This window comes from Podarcis bocagei, assembly GCF_964188305.1.
Source record: "Podarcis bocagei genome assembly, chromosome: 2".
Classification (NCBI taxonomy): domain Eukaryota; kingdom Metazoa; phylum Chordata; class Lepidosauria; order Squamata; family Lacertidae; genus Podarcis; species Podarcis bocagei.
In genome coordinates, this window is record NC_138126.1 from 44,830,977 (window position 1) to 44,857,393 (window position 26,417).

The window sequence follows — 26,417 nt, forward strand, 5'->3', positions numbered from 1 at the left end:
TTGTGATGAGAAAAATCAAAGCAGGTTATGTAAACCTGACAGAAGAACCAGACTGTTTGCCTTCAATCTTTGTACTATGACCTTGGTAGCCTCAGGAAAGTCCCCCCCCCCCAAAAAAAAACATTTCTAAAAGAAATGAATGTGAAAGCCATGAAATGCCCTCTCCATAATGCTGCAAACTCTATTTTTTGGGTAAAGGTGGCTTTCGTGGGGTCTGTGTGTAAGGGCTTCATTGGTATTGTATATATTATATTTACACCCCACTTTTCTTTCAATGACCTCAGTAGATTGTATAGTAGTTGTTTAATCGCTTGTGTTCATTTGTGGATTTGAATATTCATACCCTGATTCCCCACCTTTCCCAGCCAAAAGGATGTACACATGGCCTGATGTCATTAAAATCGAATGCACTTAAAAAAAAATAATGGATACATTTTTAAAAAGCAACCTATCAAAACAAACAAGCAGATGATAAAAACTTTTTTTACTTGCAGTAAAAAGAACAGCCAACAAACATGAGCATAGTCAGTATTTATGTTGGGGGGTGGGGAGGCTTCATGGGGAGGCAGAACCTCAGTTAGTTAAGTATTTTTATTGATTTACTTGATTTAGGGGGGCTATGCCCATGACAACAAAACAGCAGAAAGAAAGAAACCAGTACAACAGACAGGGAAGGTGCTACCTTTTTATTCAAAGAACCTCATTCCTTCCTGTAGCATTAAAAAATGAGCAGAGTGGGTAGAATTGCATTTCCCCCAGGAGGAAGTTCCAAAGTTTTGTGCCCACTGTTAAAAAGGCCCTGCGTAGCACTACTGCCTCACTCCCCAGAGCTGCTTTTCTGAAGGTCTTAAAGCATGGAGTACTCCTGTCACAGAAAGCATAATGTTATATATTTGTCCAGTGTATAATTTCCTTTCATCCTCATTGCCATCCAGTGAAGTAGGCTAAATGATGACTTCTGAAGACTCTCAAATGAGCCTTATATCTGTATTAGAAACTGAAGCTAGCTCTTTTCAGTCCACCAAGAGCAGGTGTAAGTGCTGTAAGCATTCCTTAAAAATCCACATTGCATATGAGACTGATTGCTCTTCCTGCTCAGATCCTGTTTACTGTGGCTGAGCCTCTCCAACACTGAACACACACTTCTTAAACATAACCGCACTTCATTAGATGCCGGGGACAGATCCCATCATTCCATCCACTGAGAACAGAGAGCTGGAAAGAGCTATCTGTGATCAGATGTGGCCATGGCTTATTTACGTGCTTTATTTGCATGGAGGGAGGAGGGCATGCCCAGACCATGTTGTGGCCCTCCCTCCCCCCCCCCCGCTGCCATTTTGTGCTATGCTGTACCCCAACAGCAGCAACAGCACTTGCTTGAAATTCAACATGTTCTTACATGACATCTGGCATGCTGCTAATTAAGAAGGTCCATCAGTAGCTTCCTCTAAAAAGGTAAAGGTAAAGGACTCCTGACAGTTAAGTCCAGTCAGAGACGACTCTGGGGTTGCAGCGCTCATATCACTTTACAGGCCAAGGGGAGCCGACGTTTGTCCACAGACAGTATTTCCGGGTCATGTGGTCAGCATGACTAAGCCACTTCTGGCGCAACGGAGCACCGAAACCAGAGCAGTGCATGGAAACACTGTTTACCTTCCCGCCACAGCGGTACCTATTTATCTACTTGCACTTTTGGACGTACTTTTGAACTGCTAGGTTGGCAGGAGCTGGGACCAAGCAACGGGAGCTCACCCCGTCACGGGATTCGAACCGCCAACCTTCTGATCAGCAAGCCCAAGAGGCTCAGTGGTTTAGACCATAGCGCCACCCGCGTCCCTTTTAACTTCCTCTAGTACTCATTCTAACAAAATATTTTGCTTTTCCTGCTCATGATCACAGTGGCCTGGTTCACACATCACAGTCAGCCAAACTATGGCTTATGCAGACCACATGAATGTGTGGACTGCTCTGAGGACCTTGAAGCTACAGTGGTGCCTCGCAAGATGAAAAGAATCCGTTCCGCGAGTCTTTTCGTCTTGCGGTTTTTTTGTCTTGCGAAGCAAGCCCATTAGCGGATTAGCGCTATTAGCGGCTTAGCGGGCTTAGCGGATCAGCTGATAAGCGGCTTAGTGGATCAGCTGATAAGCGGCTTAGCAGATCAGCTGATAAGCGGCTTAGCGGATCAGCTGTTAAGCGGCTTAGCGGCTTAGGATCAGCTGATAAGCAGCTTAGCGGCTTGGGAAAAAGGGGGGGAGGGGAAAACCCCCGCAGGAACTCGCAAGACATATTCGTCTTGCAAAGCAAGCCCATGGGAAATTCGTTTTGCGAAGCACCTCCAAAACGGAAAACCCTGGAGACTTCCGGTCGGCGCCAGCGCTAATGGCGGTCCTTTTTCCGAGCTCTGGAAAAGGACTGCCCTGCGAGTTCGGGTCTGTCCCGCTACGGCAAGCGGGGGACCCCTAAAATCACAGGCGCGGAAGCCTGTGAACGAGGAGATTCGGTGGGCACCAAAAGCGCCCCCTTTACCGCAGAAAGAGCCTTTTTAAAGGCTCCGGAACGACATCGGGGGAGCGCGGTGCTGAGAATCGCTACCCAGCCCGCAGGGTGAAGCCGCGTCGCTATTAGTGGAGAGCGCCGATTCCTTCCTGTAAATTTCGGACAGAAAAAATCCGTGAGTAAAACGGAATCTTTATTTGGAATTAAAACCTGGAAATTTGGCTAAAAACGGGGAGGTCAAAATTAAGGAAGTCTGCCTTCCCCTGACTGCATGAAAGTGAAAGCAACGGAACTCAAAAGCTGCATCCGTTAAAGACTTTGTTTTCGTTTAATTAAACCTGACATTTGGACTTTAGAGCTCCCCTCTAGCTAGCAGGGCAGAGGGGAGGCAAGAGAGACTTTGGCAACTGCATGATTTATTTAAAAGAAAAATTCTCTGCTGCCTCTGCTGTCTCAAGAACATGAAACGGTCTGCCTTATAGGACAATAGGACACTGAACTGACTTCTCCCTGTGAAAGTTACATTGTGATATAAAGTTTTTGTATTGCTGGCTACAGTATATCAGAGCAGGCTGAGACAGTATCTACTGGGAAATTGTGGCAATTTGCAGTTACAAGCCTCCAGCTATACTTGCTTTAATTTCTCTCTTTCTCCTTTTCCTACGTATTTGGATATTCTCTTTGCCTTTGTATTTGGACATTTTGATTTGCTCCCCCTAGAGGGTAAAGTAAAGGTCGGCACAGCTTAAGACAGTGGAACTTTCCATTGGGAAACAGCTCCCGTGAGAAACGACCTTGACAAGAGCCAAGACCAAACAACAACAACAGCACCACCAGCAGCAACAGCAACTAAAGAAAAGAGGCTCGATCACAGGCGTAACCTCTGGACCTACAGGAACAACAGGACAAGAAAAAGTGACAGCTGTCTCCATGGATGCCGTGACACAAGCCTTACTTAAGATAAACCAATCCCTGGAGTCTCTGACAAAACAGACTTCAGAAAATACACAAAAATTAACAGAAATATCAGCAAGATTAGATCAGAACACAGAATCTATAAACAAATTGGTTGAGGAAAATTCTGCTACACGTAAAATTGCTGAAGAAGCTAGAGCTATCGCTGGAGAGACCCAAGAGAATTTAGAACCGATTGCCAAAAAGGTTCATGAGCACGACGCAACTTTGGCTTTGTGGGAATTACAGAGAAAAGAGAGAAATCTGAAATTGAGATTGATTCCAGAGAACGAAAGTGACAACCTCGCGGAGTTTTTAACACAAGAGTTTGCTGATTGCTGGGATCTGGAGGAAGACGAATTTAAAATTACAACAGCCTTTAGATTGGGTAAAAAGCAGAACAGAAAGACCCCGAGAGACTGTCTGATTACACTTAGATCTAAGGAAGAAAGAGACAAAATACTAGGACTACACTTTGAAAAGGCCTTGCAAATTGGAAACTCAGCTGTACAGATTTTTAAAGACATCCCAAAATATATCTTGGATTTGAGAAACTTCTACAAGGACTTGGCTCTTCTGTTAAAGAAAAACTCCATCCGCTTCAGGTGGGAATTCCCACAGGGACTGTCCTTTGATTACAAGGGAAAGAAGGTGAAAATAAAGACTATTCAAGACAAAGAGAATTTTTTGGAAAGAAACCAAGAGGACCTGCAGAAGGGGACTGTGGACCCAATTGCAGAACAGAGGAGAGCAATAGACATTTTGAATCTATCGTTTGGACATATTCCACCACCATCAGAGGAAGAGCAACAACTTGGAGCTGTTGGAGGAGTGTCAGAAAAATAAGAAGATGGCTCTGCAATTCCTTAGTTGGAATTGCAATGGGCTCAATGGGCCTTTGAAGAGAAGACAAGTTTTCCACATTTTGAACAGAGAACAATTGGATTTGATATGTCTACAAGAAACCCACATAACCAGAGCCCACAGGAGATTACTTATAAACAAAAGACTAGGACAAGAATTTATCTCATCAGACAAAGTTAAAAAAAGAGGAGTTGTGATATATGTAAAAGAGAAATGGGCCCCAAAAATGATGTTTAAAGATGAACAAGGGAGATATTTGGCAGTGGAGATACAAGTACAAGGAGAAAAATTTTTGATTGTTGGAATCTATGCACCAAATGAAGGCAAATCTGACTTCTTCAAGAGACTTCATGAAACTCTGACGGACTATTTGGATTACAATATGATAATTATGGGAGACATGAACGGTGTGGTCTCCATTAACATGGACAAGGCACAAAGACTAACAGTTACCAAGGAAGGGAGACTCCCTAAGACCTTTTTTGAAATGACGGAAAACATGGACTTGATTGATATATGGAGAACAAGGAACCCTCTGGAGAGAGAGGGAACCTTTTTCTCCCAAGCAATGATGACCTGGACCAGAATCGACCAAATTTGGATTACTAGTGGCATGGCTCCAAAGATTAAGAAGGTAGAAATCTGCCCAAAAACTTGCTCCGACCATAACGCTGTGAAGATGGAAATGAAACTTACAACAACTGGTCAATTTAGATGGAGAATGAATGACACCCTCTTTCGAGATAAGGAGATCCTTATGAAGGCCCAAAAAACTTTAAAAGACTATTTTGAAATAAATTTGAGGGCTGATGTGGAAAAAAGAGTGATCTGGGACGCAAGCAAAGCTGTGATGCGAGGTTTCTTGATTCAACAAAACTCAATAAAGAGGAAAAAACAAAATGAGAAAAAAGAAAAGATTTTGGAAAAGATAAAGGAAGGAGAGAAAAAATTAAGAGTAAAACCAAAGTCCCAGGAGATTTTAAGAGAGATTAAGTTATATCAAACACAATATATGGAATTGATGAACCAAGAGATTGAATGGAAGATAAAGCAAATGAAACAAAAGACATTTGAATCGGCAAATAAATGTGGCAAACTTCTGGCATAGCAATTGAAGAAAAGGCAGAAATTAAATACAGTTACAAGCCTAGAAGTGGATGGAAAGAATATATCTAAACCTAATGAAATCAGAAATTGCTTCCTGAGCTATTTTAAAAAACTTTATACTCAAGGCCCACAAAATGAAGAAGATATAGACAAATTCCTTGATAAATATGGACTACAAAAAATCTCTCATCAAAGTAAGATGGATCTGAACCAGAGAATAACAGAACAAGAGATAGAGGCTGCCATTCAGAATATGCAATTGGGCAAATCTCCAGGACCAGATGGACTGACTTCCAGATACTACAAATTGTTGAAGGAATGGTTGATTCAACCATTAAAAGAAGTCTGTAATGAGATCCTAGAGGGAAAAAAGGCACCTGAATCGTGGAAAGAAGCATTTATTTCACTCATACCAAAGACAGAGACTGAAAAGACTCAACTGAAGAACTACCGCCCAATATCACTACTTAATGTGGATTACAAAATTTTTGCAGACATTTTGGCAAAAAGATTTAAAAAAGTGTTGATGGAGAAGATTCATAAGGACCAAGCAGGCTTTCTCCCAAAAAGACACCTAGCAGACAATGTAAGGAATATAATAGACATTTTGGAAAAGCTAGAGGTGAATATAAACACTAAAGCAGTACTGATTTTTGTGGACGCGGAGAAAGCCTTTGACAATATTTCTTGGAGCTTTATGACAAAGAATCTTCATGGGATGGGGGTAGGCCAAGGCTTTGAGAATGGTATGGCGGCAATATACTCTGAACAAAAAGCTAAATTGATTGTAAATAATGTAATAACTGAGGAACTTAAGATAGAAAAAGGAACACGACAGGGGTGCCCAATTTCCCCATTGCTCTTTATTTCAGTTCTGGAGGTGTTGCTGAATATGATTAGAAATGACCAGCAGGTTAAAGGAGTGCAGGTCGGAGTTAAACATTATAAGTTAAGAGCATTTGCAGATGACCTAGTATTAACTTTGCAAGAGCCAAACACTAGTACGAAAAAGGTCCTGGAAATAATCCAACAGTTTGGCCAGGTAGCTGGATTTAAGTTGAATAAACAAAAAACCAAAGTTCTAGGAAAAAATTTAACAGATATGGAAAAGGAGGAATTCCAAGAGGAGACAGGGTTGACGGTGGTCAAGAAGGTGAAATACCTAGGGGTTTATTTGACATCTAAAAATGTGAATTTGTATAAGGATAATTATGAAAAATGTTGGTCAGAAATCAAAAAAGATCTAGAAATATGGTCAAATTTGAAATTGTCAATGTTAGGCCGAATTGCAGTGATTAAAATGAATGTATTGCCTAGAATGTTATTTTTGTTTCAGACCTTGCAGATTCTTGACAAGATGGAATGTTTTAAGAGGTGGCAGAAAGATATCTCGAAATTTGTCTGGCAGGGCAAAAAGCCCAGAATTAAATTCAAAATATTGACAGACGCTAAAGAAAGAGGGGTTTTTGCCCTGCCGGACTTAAAATTGTACTATGAGGCAGCAGCTTTTTGCTGGCTGAAAGAGTGGATGCTCCTCGAGAACACAGACATTTTGGATCTGGAAGGTTTTAATAATGCTTTTGGTTGGCATGCATATTTATGGTATGACAAAATCAAGCTGCATAGTGCATTTAAAAATCACATTGTTAGAAAAGCATTGTTCAATGTTTGGATAAGATATAAAGATCTGTTGGAAAACAAAACCCCCAGATGGGTGTCACCAGTGGAGGCTAAGGCAGTGAAGAAACTCAATATGGAGGTCGGATGGCCGAAGTATTGGGAAATTTTGGAACAGGAGGGAGATAAACTGAAATTACAAAGTCATGAGAAAATGAAACATAAAGTACAAAATTGGTTTCAATATCATCAAATAATGGAGTTTTTCAAACAGGATAGGAAAATTGGCTTTCAGGTGGGAAAATCAAAACTAGAGACTGAACTGTTAGAACCCAATACCAAGAATTTATCAAGAATGTATAACTTGCTGCTGAAATGGAATACACAGGATGAAACAGTTAAATCGGCTATGATTAAGTGGGCACAGGATGTCGGACATAACATTATGTCAGCTGACTGGGAATGGTTATGGAACACCGGTATTAAATTCACGGCATGTAATGCCTTAAAGGAAAACATTATGAAAATGGTCTATAGGTGGTACATGACCCCAGTCAAGCTGGCAAAAATTTATCATTTGCCCGATAACAAATGTTGGAAATGTAAAGAGACTGAAGGTACCTTCTATCACCTTTGGTGGACATGCCCGAAGATTAAGGCTTTCTGGGAAATGATCTATAATGAAATGAAAAAGGTACTTAAATGTACTTTCCCTAAAAAACCAGAGGCCTTTCTCTTGGGCATTGTCGGCCAATTGGTGTCAAAGAGGGATAGAACTTTTTTTATGTATGCCACAACAGCAGCAAGAATACTCATCGCAAAGTACTGGAAGACACAAGATCTACCCACTCTGGAAGAATGGCAGATGAAAGTGATGGACTATATGACATTGGCCGAGATGACAGGCAGAATCCGTGACCAAGGAAAAGAGACGGCGGAAGAAGAATGGAGAAAATTTAAAAGTTATCTTAAGAGCTATTATAAACTTGAAGAATGTTAGAGTGTTGTGGTTCTTAGGAACAAAGGGATACAGTGATATAAGGTCAGAATACAGAGATGACTAAGATGACAGAGGTTGGAAAGCAACAATTGGGAGTTGCTATAAAATTATGGACATTGGGATGCAGAAAGGGGGGGTATGGGGGAGTCTCAGAAAAGAGGTTTATGAAAAAATGTTATGAAATTATACGTGTTTGTATGTCTTTTTAAGTGTTTGTTTGTTCTTTAAAATTCTGTAAAACCAATAAAAAAATTTTATAAAAAAAAAACAAAACGGAAAACCCTTTCGTCTAGCGGGTTTTCCATCTTGCGAGGCATTTGTCTTGCGGGGCACCACTGTACTTTGCTTCTCCCTAGCTTAGCTTAGCATTGGGGGGGGGGAGAGAGAGAGCAGTAAGCTCCTCTCTTAGAGCCCACACATTCATGTCTTAGCAACCCAAAGGCTGGCTTAGCGATGTGTGAATGCAGTAGAATACCAGAGCTGTTTCAGAGGTGAGAGGGTTCATGCATTTCTTTCCCCCCTTTTTAGTGCTGCCAGAAAGAACTTTTTTTCTGACTGTATTTTGATTTCACACCTAGATGTCAGACCTTTTCGCCTGACTAAACAAATTGCCTTTCAAAAAATTTGCATTTTTATAAGAGTGCCATCTGCTGAAATCCAAGCAACAATGCAGTTTACAGGAATGTTGTCTGTGGTTACCTCCGGGAGAATCGTATTGATACAGTTAAAAGTTTTATTATCTGTGCAATGCCCGGTAAGTGCTTATGGGAATGAAGGAATGACACCTCATCTTTCAAAGCAATGCTTGGCATTTCAATCAGTAATTTGAACTGGATTGATTGAGCCCTATCACAATAGGCCTGGGCATAATTCCCCCCCCCCTGCCCATTTGAAGGGGTCTGTTATGCAGTACTTTCAAGTGGAAAATACATGTGCTTTCACATCCAGTTCAATGGGGAGAGCAAGTCTATGTGTCTTGTGTTTACAGGAGCATCACCTTACAATCCTCTTGGGTGTTCAAAGCTTAGAAACCTATAAAACAGGACTCCACATGTGCATTATTGAGTCCATAAAGGGTCGTGAGATGGAGACAACAGTATCTACCATAAAAAGATTCAGAATCCAAACAATCCCAGGTAGCCATGAGCATAAATCCCAGCAGCTTTAGGAATACAGTGGGATTTGCCATAAATGCAAGCAATATTGGTTTCTGCAGTAAGTTCAGTGTTGCCAACTTCCCTCTTGTTCTGCCAGTTTCAGATCTTTACAGAACTATATGATTTGTTTCATACAGAGAAATAGTTCTATTTGCTGTTATGGATTTTCTTTTTTAAGAAAAAGATCCTAAGCACGTTCAAGTGAGACCTACTGAAATCATTGCTCTTGGCTGAATGTTTTTTTGAGGCAATGCTAGTGCCTTTTAAGTATCCTTTCCTGCTTGGATAATGGAGATTGTACATTTTTAAAAGTGGGCAGGGGAGAAACCTAAAGGCAAGCAATCTTTGAACATCTGCAGAATGCCTTTCACTTGCAAGATGAAACACGTTCTGTTCTGTGTGAAATGAGTCTGAGGTCACAATGCTTCTGAGTACATGTATGGTGCACTTGATATCTGTAATGTAAGCAAAGATTGCCACTAAGGGCTTATCTACACATAGCTTTCCTCTGCACTTTCCAGGCACAATCGAAGCTTGAAAGCTCCATGTCCAAGAGTGGTTTTTCCCCCTCCCTCCAAAAACCCATTCTTTAAAGCTCAGTCGAAGCAAATGGCAATCTGCAGAAAACCTGAATTGATGTTTGCTCTGATTCAGCTGTAAAGAGCAGGTTTTGTGGGGGAAATCTCAGGGCAAAAACCCCCACACACAAACCACCACTTGGACACAGAGCGTTAAAACACAGACCTCTGCCTGGAAAGATCTGGGCAAAAGGTCAATGTGGATAAGCCCTGTGAATGGGCAGGAAACTACCTTGACAAAACATACCTTATTCTAGGGGTATAACAGAAATAATGTATACCTATAAAGTTGTTTTGGTTGTATATGTTTCTCTTTTGGTAAATGACCGGGAGGAGGATGAAACTGGCAACCAACCACTTGCCAACTTTAAACATTTTTATTTTGGGGGGGGGGAGGGGGAAGGAACAGTAAGTTTAGTTTCAGCATGCTGATTCAAGGCCAGCGATATTGTAGAACTGCTGACACATCTGTTTAGGAATAAAAATTTAAAGATACACGCTGTTTAGCAAAAAGCCTTCTGAATCATGCTTCGGAAAATATCCCCGGAAAGTGTTTGACACAGGCTGGCTGCTTAGGGTTATTCAATGACAGGTTGGTCATTTCCAAAATAGATTTTGGGAAATCAATCATTCCTGCCTCTTCTAGCTCTTTTGGTAGTGCAATTAAAAATAAAAAGCAGATGCTTTATTTTTCAAAGCAAGGCTAGGGTGGGATGAAGCCAAATTACAGGCTGTAGAACTTCTCCCTGCATGAGGTGCTCACATCTGCTTGAAACATACTTCTATTTTATAGCACAGAAACCATCTTAATAGAGCTGCTGGCAAGTGAAGGTTTTATTTGCCATTTACATTTTAAAATGTAACACTGCAGATTTTAAAAATCAAGATGTCCACATCACGGAGAATTTAATCATGTTAAAAAGCCACTCCTGCTCAATAATTTTTTATTAGTTTCTGGATAGCATCAGACAATTATATTGTTGCATGCCATCCCAAATCTCTGAGCGGTGTTAGATTACTGGGGCTCCAGGTGCTTATTCAGGGTTCGGCTTCATCAGAATTAGGGTCAGCAGAGAAGGTGGTGACTTTAAGATATATGGTAAAGGTAAAGGTAAAGGTAAAGGGACCCCTGACCATTAGGTCCAGTCGTGGCCGACTCTGGGGTTGCAGCGCTCATCTCACTTTACAGGCCAAGGGAGCCGGTGTACAGCTTCCGGGTCATGTGGCCAGCATGACTAAGCCGCTTCTGGCGAACCAGAGCAGCGCACGGAAACGCCATTTGCCTTCCCACAGGAGCGGTACCTATTTATCTTGCAGGGCAGCAGTTGAAGAAGGAGCAAAAAGGGTTTTCGTGTGTGTGTGTGTGTGTGTGTGTGTGTGTGTGTTTCTTTGTGGCTGATTAGCTGCTCTCCCTGTGCAAAGGTCAGAGGGGGCAGGGTTTCTGTTGAGGCAGGTGATTAGCTGTGGGAGGAGCTTATCAGAGCTTGCAGGGCAGCAGTTGAAGAAGGAGCAAAAAGGGTTTTCGTGTGTGTGTGTGTGTGTGTGTGTGTGTGTTTCTTTGTGGCTGATTAGCTGCTCTCCCTGTGCAAAGGTCAGAGGTGGCAGGGTTTCTGTTGAGGCAGGTGAGTTCAATCCATCTTTTAGATTTAGGGGAGCTAGTCTCAAACGTTTGTTGGGGGAGACCTAGGTTTTTTTGTGGGGGGAGTTATCTGTCCTGTCTTCATGCTTTTTATGATGGAGGACCGCTGTAGCCACCCCCAACGACACGTTCTCAAGATGCAGGGGGAGGGAACAGCTGCAGTCGCCTGCGGTTCCTGCGCAATGTTTGCCATCTTGCCAAAGGTTGCAGGCAGCTTTACCTGCAGCAATTGCATGTTGATTGCCCTCTTAAAAGACAAAGTCCAGCAACTGGAGGAACATGTAGCTACGCTCCAAAGAATTAGAGAGCTGGAGCTCTTCTTGGAAGCAACAGAGCACACCGTCTCCACCAAGGAGGAGACAGGGGACTCCCCTGAGAAGGAGGCTAGTTCACCAACACAGGAGCCAGATATATGGAGAAACGTGACTCAAAGAAGTAGGAGGCCCAGGATTCGTTCTGATTGTTTAGAAATACACAATCGCTTTGAGGTCCTCTCCCTAGCATGGAAGACGAAGAGCAGACTCCATTTGAGGATCTCTCCCTCATTACAGTCGATCAGGTATATGAAGACGAGCAGCAAAGTCAGTCCTCAGGGAATGTGCAGGCGACCTTGGAATGGACAGCTCACGGAAGAACCCCGACCAAACCTAAGAGGAGGCGTGTAGTGGTGATAGGGGATTCCCTACTGAGGGGAACAGAAGCAGTGATCTGTGGGCCTGACAAGATGTCTCGGGAAGTGTGCTGTCTCCCCGGGGCTAAGATCCAAGATGTAACTGAACGACTGCAAGGAATCATAAAACCCACTGACAAATACCCCTTCCTCTTGGTTCATGTGGGAACCAATGACACTGCAAGCAATAGCCTCCAGAAGATCAAAAGAGACTACGAGGCTCTGGGCAGGAAATTGAAGCAACTAAATGCACAAATTGTCATCTCATCTGTCCTCCCAGTTGAACGACGTGGCCCAGGGAGAGAGGGAAAAATAGTGGAAGTGAACAGCTGGCTTCGCAAATGGTGTAAACAGGAACGGTTTGGATTCTTAGATCACGGACTGCAGTTTCTTGAAGATGGACTTCTGGCAAGCGATGGGCTGCACCTCACAACGGTTGGGAGAAATGTTTTTGCCAAAAATCTTAGAAACCTCATCAGGAGGGCTTTAAACTGACTAATGTGGGGGAGGGAGACAGTGCTCCTGAAGGTAGGAGTCTATCAATTGATGAAGATGATCATCCAAATGTCATAGACCAAATGCAGCAAACAGCACGCAGACCTAGTGGTGGGAGGAAAAAAATCCTTAAATAAGAGTCACGGGGGAATGATTAATGGACTTCAATGTCTGTACACTAATGCGCAAAGCATGGGAAATAAACAAGATGAGCTTGAGCTCTTGGTACAGCAAACTAAATATGACATAATAGGCATCACTGAAACCTGGTGGGATAAGTCCCACGATTGGAATGTAATAATGGAGGGATACAATCTATTTCAGAGAAACAGACCAGACAAGAAAGGAGGAGGAGTGGCGTTATATGTCAGGGATGTGTATACCTGTGAAGAGATCCAAGATTTAGAACCTCAAAGCCAAAGTGAGAGCATTTGGGTCAAAATTAAGGGAGAGAAGAATAACAGTGACCTCATTGTGGGAGTTTACTATAGATCCCCAAGCCAAACGGAGGACATAGATGATGCCTTCCTGGAACAGATGGCCAAGCATGCAAAAGGAAGGGAGATAGTAGTAATGGGGGACTTCAATTACCCGGATATTTGTTGGATGTCAAACTCAGCCAAGAGCATAAGGTCAAACAGATTCCTCACTGGCCTTGCAGACAACTTCATTGTCCAGAAAGTGGGAGAAGCAACAAGAGGAACAGCCATTTTAGATCTGGTCCTAACCAATGTTGATGACCTGGTTAGTGGGGTAGAAGTGGAAGGATCATTAGGTGCGAGTGATCATGCTCTTCTGAAGTTTACTATACAGCGGAAAGGAGCAGCCAAGCATACTAGGACTCAATTTCACTTTAAGAAAGCCGACTTCATAAAACTTAGGGAAGTGCTGGGTGAGATCCCATGGACAGTAATACTAAAAGGAAAGGGAGTTCATGATGGCTGGGAGTTTGTTAAGAGGGAGATACTAAAAGCACAACGTCAGGCAATACCAATGAGACGGAAACATCGAAGGTGCCTAAAGAAGCCAGGGTGGCTATCTAAAGAACTTTTAACTGAGTTAAGATTAAAAAAGGATGTGTACAAAAAATGGAAAAGGGGGGAAACCACCAAAGAGGAATTCAAACAAATAGCCAGCACGTGTAGACACAAAGTCAGAAAAGCTAAAGCACAGAATGAACTCAGGCTTGCTAGAGAGGTTAAAAGCAACAAAAAAGGTTTTTATGGGTATGTTCGTAGCAAAAGGAAGAACAAAGAAACAGTGGGGTCACTCAGAGGAGAAGATGGTGAAATGCAAACAGGGGACACAGAAAGGGCTGAACTCCTCAATGCCTTCTTTGCCTCAGTCTTCTCCGATAAAGAAAACAATGCCCGACCTGAAGAATTTGGAGCAAATGATTCAGCAAAGGAAACACAGCCCAGAATAACTAAGGAGATAGTACAAGGATACTTGGCTAGTTTAGATGTATTCAAGTCTCCAGGGCCAGATGAACTGCATCCAAGAGTATTAAAAGAACTGGCAGATGTGATTTCAGAACCACTGGCAGTCATCTTTGAGAATTCCTGGAGAACAGGCGAAGTCCCGGCAGACTGGAGGAGGGCAAATGTTGTCCCTATTTTCAAAAAGGGGAAAAGAGAGGACCCAAATAATTATCGCCCAGTCAGTCTGACATCAATACCAGGGAAGATTCTGGAGCAGATCATTAAGCAAACAGTCTGTGAGCACCTAGAGAGGAATGCTGTGATCACCAATAGTCAGCATGGATTTCTGAAAAATAAGTCATGTCAGACTAACCTGATTTCATTTTTTGACAGAATTACAAGCCTGGTAGATGAAGGGAACACAGTGGATGTAGCCTACCTTGATTTCAGCAAGGCATTTGACAAGGTGCCCCATGATATTCTTGTAAAGAAGCTGGTAAAATGCGGTCTTGACTATGCTACCCCTCAGTGGATTTGTAACTGGCTGACTGACCGAACCCAAAGGGTTCTCATCAATGGTTCCTCTTCATCCTGGAGAAGAGTGACTAGTGGGGTGCCACAGGGTTCTGTCTTGGGCCCGGTCTTATTCAACATCTTTATCAACGACTTGGATGATGGACTCAAGGGCATCCTGATCAAATTTGCAGATGACACCAAATTGGGAGGGGTGGCTAACACCCCAGAGGACAGGATCACACTTCAAAACGACCTTGACAGATTAGAGAACTGGGCAAAAACAAACCAGATGAATTTTAACAGGGAGAAATGTAAAGTATTGCACTTGGGCAAAAAAAATGAGAGGCACAAATACAAGATGGGTGACACCTGGCTTGAGAGCAGTACATGTGAAAAGGATCTAGGAGTCTTGGTTGACCACAAACTTGACATGAGCCAACAGTGTGACGCGGCAGCTAAAAAAGCCAATGCAATCCTGGGCTGCATCAATAGAGTATAGCATCTAGATCAAGGGAAGTAATAGTGCCACTGTATTCTGCTCTGGTCAGACCTCACCTGGAGTACTGTGTCCAGTTCTGGGCACCACAGTTCAAGAAGGAAACTGACAAACTGGAACGTGTCCAGAGGAGGGCAACCAAAATGGTCAAAGGCCTGGAAACGATGCCTTATGAGGAACGGCTAAGGGAGCTGGGCATGTTTAGCCTGGAGAAGAGGAGGTTAAGGGGTGATATGATAGCCATGTTCAAATCTATAAAAGGATGTCACATAGAGGAGGGAGAAAGGTTGTTTTCTGCTGCTCCAGAGAAGTGGACACGGAGCAATGGATCCAAACTACAAGAAAGAAGATTCCACCTAAACATTAGGAAGAACTTCCTGACAGTAAGAGCTGTTCGACAGTGGAATTTGCTGCCAAGGAGTGTGGTGGAGTTTCCTACTTTGGAGGTCTTTAAGCAGAGGCTTGACAACCATATGTCAGGAGTGCTCTGATGGTGTTTCCTGTTTGGCAGGGGGTTGGACTCGATGGCCCTTGTGGTCTCTTCCAACTCTATAATTCTATGATTCTATGATCTACTTGCACTTTAACATGCTTTCGAACTGCTAGGTTGGCAGGAGCAGGGACTGAGCAACGGGAGCTCACCCCGTCACAGGGATTCAAATCACCGACCTTCTGATCGGCAAGCCCTAGAATATGTGGTTTAACCCACAGCGCCACCCACGTACCTAGGACATATGGTGCTCACAGCATTAACACCCCAAGAGGGTCTTTCTTCTCCTATAGCCTTGGATCCCAGCAGAAATCAGCAATGGCTCTGTCTCTTAGCTGCCCAGCATGCTTCTAGCTGCTAGCTCACACACCTCTGGTCTTTGTCTTTCTCATTAACAGACAGTTGAGGGAAGCCCCGCCCCCATCCATTTTACTTCTGGCACAGAGCCACTTCCTTTGTTACCTTAATGACCCATACTTCAGCCATTACCTCACCAGGAAATGGCCTGGCTATTCCAGCAATTGAATCCTTGTTGGATCCAGGAATTACAAGGAACACAGGCAAGCAGCCTACAGGCTGTCTGACCCCCACAGAAAACTTCACAGCAATATAAAAATGCCTATGATTTCTGTGAAGCCTGAGAGAGTTCAAAGTTTGTAGGAAATCACCCCAAACTTCAGCTAAATGAAAGCATGACAAAATGTTTAAATTTCTACAATGGTGCTTATAACTTATGAATATCTTGACTTAATAGCAAGAATGTTTTTAGAGTAATGGAAATTGAGACTGAGCTGTCTTTTATTATACCAATAAACAGTGTTAGGGTATGAGTGCTTGCTGTGCTTCCCCCCAGATTTGCATTTGAGTAAAACAGATGAACTTTCCTCCAATTCAAATACTGCCAGTTTTGCTGAAACCCCCCAACTTTAAGCTGTCTTTGAACAAGAAAACCAGTGTATTGGAAGTTGCACATCGGCGACTTCATTTTTTTTTTATGGGTAAAGCTTGAGTTTGCAGCAGTATGTACTCAGCAACTTTCTGGAGTGATAAAATAATCAAACTGCAATGCTGCCCGGCCACCAGGAAGTTGCAGTCCATGGGAGGTAAAAATCAGTTCTTGGATTCTAGATTTAGCAAGTGAAACTGGGCGGGGGGGGGGGAGGGGATGATTGGTATTTATATTGTGTGAGAGATAGGAATGATCTGAGAAGAAATGTTTCCTCCAATGCAAATTTGTCTTCTCAGCTCTTTGAATAGAGAATGGACAGGCCCCATCACAATTCAAAGGACCCAGTGTGTGAGTGTGCATCATTCTTAGGGAAAAAATATATACATGAGATAGTTTAGTTTATAATACATAGGAGAAGTTTAGTTTATAATGAAGCTATCTGCTCATAATCCAGTGGACCAGGGGCATGAGCAGTGCTGTCCTTTGAGACAGTGTTTGAAATTCCCATTGTTTTAGGCGCATTTTGTGAAAGGGAATTTCATTAGTGTGAGCAGTTTCTGAGCTCCGGGCGCAGTACTGCACCTAAGATTTCAGATTAAAACTGCAGAGTGGAAGGAGAGGAGGAACTTTTTCTGCCTCCCTACTTCCAGCTACAGGGACGCAGGTGGCGCTGTGGGTTAAACCACAGATTCTAGGACTTGCCAATCAGAAGGTCGGCAGTTTGAATCCCTGCGACAGGGTGAGCTCCCGTTGCTCGGTCCCTGCTCCTGCCAACCTGGCAGTTTGAAAGCACATCAAAGTACAACTAGATAAATAGGCACCGCTCCAGCGGGAAGGTAAACAGCGTTTCCGTGAGCTACTCTGGTTCGCCAGAAGTGGCTTAGTCATGCTGGGCCACATGACCCGGAAGCTGTATGCCGGCTCCCTCGGCCAATAAAGCGAGATGAGCGCCGCAACCCCGGAGTCGGCCACGACTGGACCTAACGGTCAGAGGTCCCTTTACCTTTACCTTACTTCCAGCTACTCTCTGAAGACTGGAGAAGAGACCCTCTTAAGAATATTAGAGGGGTGGGCAGGGGAAGGACTAGACCATGTGAAAACTGAACATAATATTTTAGCTGTAGTTCATTCTTTTTCAGCTTTGTATTCTTGTTATTAAAATAGCACGCCTAGACATTCCGTTGTTGCGCCCATAACCTAGGTTTAAGGTGTCATTTAGCTCCTAGCTTTCATATCTCTTTTTCTAACACTGCTTTGAGAATGTCGATCTGGGGGTGCCCATGCCAGAACCTTTATCTGCTGAAGGGCACCTCACACACACTTTACTTAGAAGCCATTTGGAGGACGTGCATTTGAAGAGGCACATTTACCAATTCGTCCCTCCCCTCTAGACTCCACTCTTCCTGCATCCCTTTTCTCCAACTTTAAACCTGATCAGCATCTGTGTGCTGTTCTCCGTTATCAATGACCGAGAGCAGCATAAATACCAATATGCAGCTCTTTGGCCCAGCTGGCTTTCGGGACAGAGTGTGTCAGACTCACACTCCTTTACATAGGCCTTCCTTTAGAGTGTATTGGGGGTTATATAGCTGATAGGTGTACAGTGATGTCTTTAATTGTAAGTTATTGTTAGGCTGCATGTTACATTGTTGTGACTAGCCCTTCAAACTTTTGTGATGAAGGGTAGGAGAGAAATCTCATAAATAAAAGAACTTTACTGATGAAAGGAGTGATATATATGGTATATATCAGAAAAATGAAATGGTACTCTCTTTCAATATATCTGACCATTTCATCCCCACCCACCCATCCAGGTGCTTTGACAGTCTTGATACAGGTAGCATAATTTTTGGAAGGTTAGTGTATTAGATCAAATAACCCTCCCCTTTAGGCTCCAGCCAATGGTTTTGGTTAGGAGACTGTTAACAGAAGAAGAAAAATAAACCTCTGTGGGAAATCTACCAAACTGTAGCTCTTTAAAAATGTTTTAAATGACTTCTGTTTTGACTCAAAACGAGACACCAACCCACAGAAGAGTAGTCTTCTTATTCATAACTACTACATCCCAGTCCTCTGTGATTACCAGCAGTTTCAAGGCTAGGTCAACATAACTTGAGGCACACAGAATTAGTGATATGAGCAGACATAGCAACTCCAAGTGCCCTTTTCTCTATTTCTGTCTCCTAAACTACTGACCAAGCATGCAAACAAAGGGGAAAAAATCTGTAGCAATGACTTCGGTACCTAGTGACAAGACCAGCATGCCAAATGTATTTTAGGCTTTGTTGGACAGTAGCATGTGACAGCGATGCAGCAGAAGTGTGCACAGTAGAGGCCTGTGTCACGGGGCACAGCCATCTTCCCTGATACCAACTTTACTGCTGCTTTCCTGGATGGGATGATGGAGCTGCTGCTGCTGCTGCTGCAAGGCCAGGGCCCACAGCTACACCAGTGAAACTGACCAAGTTGCAATCTGGCCCACCTAGGGATGCAGCAAAGGATGGCAGTTTTTAAGGGGGGAGCTCAGCTCCACCACAAGTACTGCTACCGAGTGCCTGTGTGTGGCGGCAGTGAGAGGGAGAGACCTGCTGAGAAAGCGAGGAAATCATGTTCCCCTATATCTCTAAGGACACTCGCAGAAAAGTAAATAGGTTATAGATGGAAGAAAAGAACCCCTAGGAGGGCTTCCAAAACTGGAGGTAAGTGGAGAGAATAATCTTGCTGGTATTCTGAGCTTTAGGAGTGGTATATCATTCTCCTGCTTTAGTCACGCTGGGAAAGCGCCCAGCATGTAGACATTTAAGAACATTTAAAGGGGGAGGCGAGGCTTTTTATTGCTCATTTCCAACACCATCTGCATAACTTTCTGTCCCAAATAATCAAGGCTTTCCATGACGTAAACCTGCCCACTGCAGCTTGTTTTCCTATTTCCTTTTATGCGGGGAGGGGGAACTTCCAGCCCTCCAGATCTTGTTGGACACCAGTTTCCATCAGCCCCAGGCAGCTGGGCCAATGGTCAAGGATGGTGGAAGTTGTAGTCAAACAGCTGGCAGGCCACAGGTTCCCTGTCCCTGCTTTAAGGCAAGGAATGGCTCAGTATATGACTTGAGGAACCACTCAGCTTCCTTCCATCATCTCTTCTGCAAATATCCCCCTGCCTGGAATGCCTTACAACTCCCACCAGCCAAAGCCAGCACAGCCAATGGTCAGGAATGATGGGAGTTGTAGTTCAGGAACATCTAGAGGGTACTAGGCTGGGGGTGGCTGTCACAGTCTCTTGCTCCAGGTTGCTTTGCACTTGCCTTCACCTATGAAGACATTTTGGCTGTTCAAAGGTCTTGCCATTTAGAGTGAAATAAAAAAGAGGATTCAATGCTGTCCAGGAGGATTCAGCACTGCCAAAGTTTTCCTTAGCAATATTGGACACTGCCCAGCTGCTTTTTAAAAAACAAGGAATGCATATGTGCTTTCTTCAGAGCTTTAACTAAATGCAACCAGTGTCATGATAGAGTAGAGGGGTGTGTGTGTGTGTGTGTGTGTAAAGCAAATTATAACCTCTGTGCCTCAAGTTGTGCTTGAAATAGCACAGCATTTAAAGTCTGACTGTGCTGCTGTTTTGAGAACTGATGCAAGGTTTTGAAAAATGACCCGAGAAGAAAACGCAGCTCTGCAAAATAGGGGAATATAATGTTAGGTCTAATCCAGCCAGTGCCGGATTTACGTATAAGCTAAACAAACTATAGCTTAGGCCCCCACTCTCTTGGGGACCCCAAAAAGTTTAAAAGTATTTCACTATTGATATACTTCTTCTTAACTGTATTTCAGTTCAACAATTACTTTGATAAAATACATATTTTGTTATGTGCAAATGGCTTTAGATACCTATTAGGTCCATAAACTACCATATAGCATATATTCAACACAAAAAACAGCAATAGTTTGTTGTTGACAAAGGACAGCTGGACATATAAAGGGCCCCGTTACCTTCAGTAGCTTAGGGCCTCATCAAACCTAAATCCAGCCCTGAATCCAGCACCTCCTTCATGTGCCCCATAGATCATGGAGAGCTCTCAGTGCATAGGGAGAATGCCAACAGTAAAGGGAGAATAGGGTTCAGCAGCTGGGAGAAAGATTGGCCCCTTAACCAAGTTATTACGTTCAAGCGGATAGGGAAATTCACAATAAATACAAATTGGTATCAATTTTTAAAAGATATTTAAATTTAAGATATGCAGCTCCCCTAAACCTAAGGCCAGCTGGGAAGTTGCACTTAACATTCACTTTCAAAAAAATGCAAAAAAGCAGATGGGAGGGGATCACATCAGATAGGGAGGGACTGCAATGGACCTTATTAAAAGTGCTCATTTGAGGTTACTTTTTGCAGTGGGAGGGCATCTTATGTTGCCACATGTTAAGTACAATGATACATTTTCAGCCATGTCTAGTTTGGCCTTTAGAGTAAGTGATGATCCCATAAAAACTAAATGTTAGGAGGGAAAAATATATTAAAACCATTATATATATATATATATATATATATATATATATATATGCACAGAATAATTGAAAACATACTGCTGAATCCTGCTTAGAGATTCCAGGCTTGTGGAAGATGTTCCAGCTTAGGAAGAAATAAGAAGAGTGTTTGTTGCTGAAGAGAAACCAAGGAAAATGCTTTTCAGTGCACACTTGACGTGAGAGATAAAAACAACACAAAGTTCATTTTATTGAGGATACATAGGGGTAGAAAAGTGGTGCCCCATCTGGATCCTGTGGCCTGAAGTAATCACTTTATGCTACTTTAGGGTAAAGCCAGCCCTAATCTCTCTCTCTCTCTCTCTCTCTCTCTCTCTCTCTCTCTCTCTCTCTGTGTGTGTGTGTGTGTGTGTATGTGTGTGTGTATTTTGAGTATCTAGGATATATAGCAACCAGAAATATTGAACTGCATCTGGAAGAGAGCTCAAAGACTGGCCAAATGCTTAGCATACAACATGGTCTTGTACACAGAAAAGATCAAAGCTTTTTAAACATGCATCTCATTTTTTATTTAGCAAAATTATACTGACTTTCTCTGGTGGAAATAGCAAAGAAGCTTGCTTAGGACAAACCTTAGTTTCTAAGTCCTGTTACTATACTTTTACTCCTGCCTCAGTTTTTAGATATAGTAGCTTCAATAGCTAATCTTTGGGTTAACTATATGAGTTCTGTGGTCTTTCTGAAACTTGCAACCTACACCATCTTTGTACCACTTCAATTGGCATATATTAAGGTGTCTTAAGAGTCAGAACCCAGTGGTCCTTAATACTCCCTCAAAATCAGGATTCCAGAGGGAAGGAAACCCAATTAGATAGACTTGAGTAGTGTGACAGCTGACGTTTCAAACTATTTTTGAGTTAGAAGAATCCTCATATGGTAACTATCTCCATTAGTATCAACATGGATGAATAAATTCTGAATGATGCTACACATCAGAATTTATCAGGAGCAACAAGGATCCTTCATGTAGTTACCAATTTGTCTTCAAGAAGGAGAAACAGCATCCACTTCAATGGATCACCAGGTTGCCAAATGGACAGCCCAAAAAGATGTGGTGGTGACAGTCATAGACATGCCAATAGTTGCTCAAAGTCTACTTGCAAATTAAAAACAACAACTCATTTGAGCTTTGGGTGAGACTTACAGTGCTTCCTGTAATGCCCCTTGCAAGGCGCTAATTCTATTTCTTGCATGAAGATGAGTGGAAGAAAGAGAACAGGATTCCTTGTAAGGAAGGACTGGAAGTTTCACCCAAAGCCCAAATGAGGTTGACATCAACGAAAGCGTAGTACTTCATTCTATCAGGAAAACAAAATTTCTCACAACCATAGGCTATGGCCATTTGCACAAATCAGATATCTGGCTTTTAACTCCATTAGTTATTCATATAAGTAGTAATTCATATGTTTTCCATTTGGCCATTAGTACTTATTTACTAAATAGTGCTTGGTGCAGAGGAAAATAATTTATGAACTATCCAAGTAAGAATCAATTAAGAGCAACAAACAGCCCATCATAAAAATAACTCGTACTGCAAAATTAACTGAGGGTTGGAATATGGTGTTATTACTTGGATAACCAATAATGGAGACCAGTTCAAATAATATGAAACGAGACATCACTGTGCCCACAAGTTTGGGAGAAAAGAATGAAGAAAGCTGTGTGCAATGGACCCACAGAAGGAGCAGATGATGAAGGCATCTCATTCACTAAGACAAAGCTGCTGAAAATAAAAGCAAAGCCTAGAATGGTTCCTGCACATTTGTGAAGAGAGAATTCAGAATCTTTTCTTTCTGTTTAGGGAAACGAGCACTGAGTAACCTGCTCTCCAGTGGGCTCAAAGGAGGAGTAGAAGGTACTCCAACTGGGTCATTCACTAAGATGAATCTCCTGGAGAGAGAGAAGGAAAGAAAGAAGACAGATCACCAAGTGATAAAACAGTTAACACTAAGGAATGCTGACAATGGGACTTAAAATCAACTAGTAATCAAAAGCAGGGACGGAAAAAATACATGGTTTTCATACTGTAGTATATCCAAAGGTTGTGTCTCATAACACTGAGAACCGTTGTTAGCAATAGCGATGACATGTAAGTGCAGAATTATGGGGCTCATAATGGTAAACGGAAGAGTCAACACTTCCAGTTCATTACAAGCTGAGACAAAACTCCATTAAAGTTCAAGTCTGGCTCGTAATGCGTTTGCCTGGTGCCAATGTATCCCAGAACTAAAACTGCTTCCTCCGCCTACCCCTTACCTTGTGATGCCCATGGTAACAGAAAGGCCTCTTTGCAAGGCCTCTCGCTCCCTGGAATCAGGACATTGACATGGCAGCAACCTAGGCACCAGGAATTATGGGAAATGTGGTTTTTCAGGGCTCCTAAATATTTACTGTGGAATGCTGGATTATCAACTGTTTCCAGAGGCTTTTTGCACCAGGGATGATGGTGACTGTTACTGTTAATTATGTAGCAATGTTTAAATTATATAGCAGGGCAGTCCAACACGCAGCCCTCAAGGCCTTTTTGGGTGGCCCTCAGCAACATTTGATGTCCCACCCCACAGCCCTCATACTGCCTTCTCAAAGCTGGGTAACCGAGGCACTGGGCTTTGGGAATGAGGTGGGATGGCTCTAGGACCCTGCCAGAGCCTTGTGCCTCCTTTCCATGGCCCAGTGCCTTGCTTAGCCGGCTTTGAGAAGGGAGCTTGGGGATAGTTGGGAGGTGTCAAATTTGGGCCTTGCTCCCCCCCCGCCCCACGACAAGGCAGTGTGTGGCCCATGGGGTCTGTGTTGAAGTACAATTGCAGTCCACTTGGCCCACCCTGATGTACAGTATATACACTATGTATTGTATGTACAGTGGTACCTCAGGTTACATACGCTTCAGGTTACAGACTTTGCTAACCCAGAAATAGTGCTTCAGGTTAAGAACTTTGCTTCAGGATGGGAACAGAAATCGTGCTCCGGCAGCGCAACAGCAGCAGGAGGCCCCATTAGCTAAAGTGGTGCTTCAGGTTAAGAACAGTTTCAGGTTAAGTACGGACCTCCAGAACGAATTAAGTACTTAACCTGAGCTACCACTGTATATGTATATACCGTACTTTTCTGTGTATAAGACTATGGTTGTTTTTTTACTCCAAAATAATGTTTAAAGTCTGGGCTTGTCTTATACATGGATAAGTCCCCCAAAATAGGGGCGTCTTATACATTGGAGTGTCTTATAGACGGAAAAATATGGGATAAGTGCATGAATGTATAACAAATGTATAACTGTCTCCCTTAAATAACTCTACTGGAGAGATAGGGTTATTATTGTACCAGCACTATCTCTGCAATTAGGCATCTTCACAAAGACTCCCATCTGGATTCAGGAATGCTCTAGGCTGAGTATACAGTATACCTTTAAAGCACATTTGAAGCAAATTTTCCTTGCAAAGAATCCTAGGCATTATAGTTTTTTTAATGGGTTGTTGGTATCTCTGCAAGGGGTAAGCTACTGTGATCAGAATTCTTTAAAGGAAAGAATGTGCATTGTACAAAAGTACAATGTGTACACAGCCCTAGTGACATCACTGGAACATGCTGGCCTTGCACTAATTTTGTCCAAGAGATCTCTCAGAACTCTGTCACCAGATTTTTTTAATAAGTGTCCATAAAATGTTCTGGTGAATTCTGCCTGTCTGTCCAGTTCAGATTCCAGATCTGCACATTTTAGTGACAATGAAAAATAGTGTAATCCCTGTATGTAATATAATCTAGTAAACCAGCATCTATAAACCAATGCATTTTCTGTAACAGCATTTCGCTAAAGGAAGCAGAATTGTGAATCACACAATCCACTTTTATTTTTATTTTTTGCTTAAAAAGCAATCAAACCTTTGTTGATTAGAAACAAAAACCATGGTGAAAATCAAAGTTCTTTCTTCCATGAAATGAAGATGTGATGCTGCCTTCTGTCATCAGTAAGACTGAGAAGAAGGGCACAAGGAACTGAGGGGTGAACAGAATGGCAGGACCTAGTTGGCACAGGAACAAATATTATCTTCCAAACATACCCTCTGGCTGGGATTGATTGAGTTGGCTGCAAATTCTTCTCTACATGCAGGCTGCTTATTTTGTGTTCCTTATCAAACTTCACCTTGGGACGATACAATTTTATGTCTACATCTTGAGTGGTTGGAGTTCCCCAGGCCAACCTATGAATATAATAGGTTACACTGGTCTCTAAAATAATGCAAGCCAGAATTCTTAAAAGACACAGAAGCATAGTTTGTGAATATAAATATTAATAAAAACAAACAAAAAACCTCTAGGTGTTTTGATCTGAGACTGCAATCCTATGCTTACTTAACCTGGGAACAAGCCCCAATAGACAATGGGACATATCTTCAGGAAAACATCAACAGGATCAGCCTCTGAGCTTTTTCACATGATAAGAGTGAAATGTGCACCAAGTGCATTTAATCCTTTGTCTAATACTCCCTTAGGTCTCAGTGCCAGGATACCAGCACAATATCCCCTCTGCATATAATGGATGACCTGGACAAGATAGCCATCCTGTTGTCCCCATATGTTTATTTAAACCTAGCATAAATACAGAGCCCTGAAGAGAAATCTGGGAAAAAGCAAATTGAAGGGGGATGTCTAGCTCTGCTAGATTTGATGCCCTTTACTAACATTTCAGTAGAGTAGCTCAGTCACTTTAACTTCAGGGCAATAGAACTTTGGTTTGTATGAAACACTGCAAGATGTTTGCAAGACATTTTATGAGGAATTAAGCTAACAAAAAAACACAGAAATGTTTTAATGTTTCCTCTACCTGTAAGGGAATTCTCTAGGGAGATTGATGGTTGTTTCTTCCATCACTGTGTATGGACGGCCCTGGTGTTGTCTGTAAGGCTTCATCCAGGCAAATAAATTTTCAGGGAAGTTTTCAGGAGATTGTAGATTTTGATCTAGGTAATTAAAACGAGGAGAAGAAACTCTAAAAGGATGAACATGCTCCACACCATTTGTTAAATTTGCTCCAGTGATTTTCAATCGGACCTAAGCTCAGTAAACTTTCTCTGGGTTGTACTCACTGAGTTCAAGACTGCTGTTTTATGTACATTTGTGTATATCCATGGAGAAAAATACCAAACTGCTGATACCAAGCCTTATAAACATACCCTTTCATGTATTATCTGCATTTCTTTTCACACTGAAGCCCTTTTTGTTTGTGAGGCATTGCTGTACTGGTATTTTTTCACAAAAGCAGCTGCCAGTCACGGGGCACACTGTATGGAATACAACACGGTATTTCCATTGTTTGTGGGCCTAATTTAAACAGGATGATTGGTACACAAGAAAAACTTACCTGTGAAACATTACATGTACCTAGAATCTCATTTAAGTCAGATCTTATTTCCAGTGTGAAATGTTAGCATCCTATG

At 42.4% G+C, this 26,417-nt stretch overlaps 1 protein-coding gene across 4 annotated transcripts in view; it reads right to left on the minus strand.

Annotated features, from left to right (window-relative positions):
• Positions 1-22,529: 22,529 nt before the first annotated feature.
• LOC308581512 (uncharacterized protein) overlaps positions 22,530-26,417 on the minus strand; it is an 86,800-nt gene continuing 82,912 nt past the window's right edge. For all 4 annotated transcript variants that reach the window (XM_081183974.1, XM_081183977.1, XM_081183975.1 and 1 more), the window contains 3 exons: positions 25,805-25,940; positions 25,041-25,181; positions 22,530-22,875 (listed from right to left, as the gene is read on the minus strand). In XM_081183974.1, the coding sequence (XP_081040100.1) occupies positions 22,728-22,875; positions 25,041-25,181; positions 25,805-25,940 (425 nt within the window). In that variant the 3' untranslated portion in view covers positions 22,530-22,727. The remainder of the gene's footprint in view (positions 22,876-25,040; positions 25,182-25,804; positions 25,941-26,417) is intronic.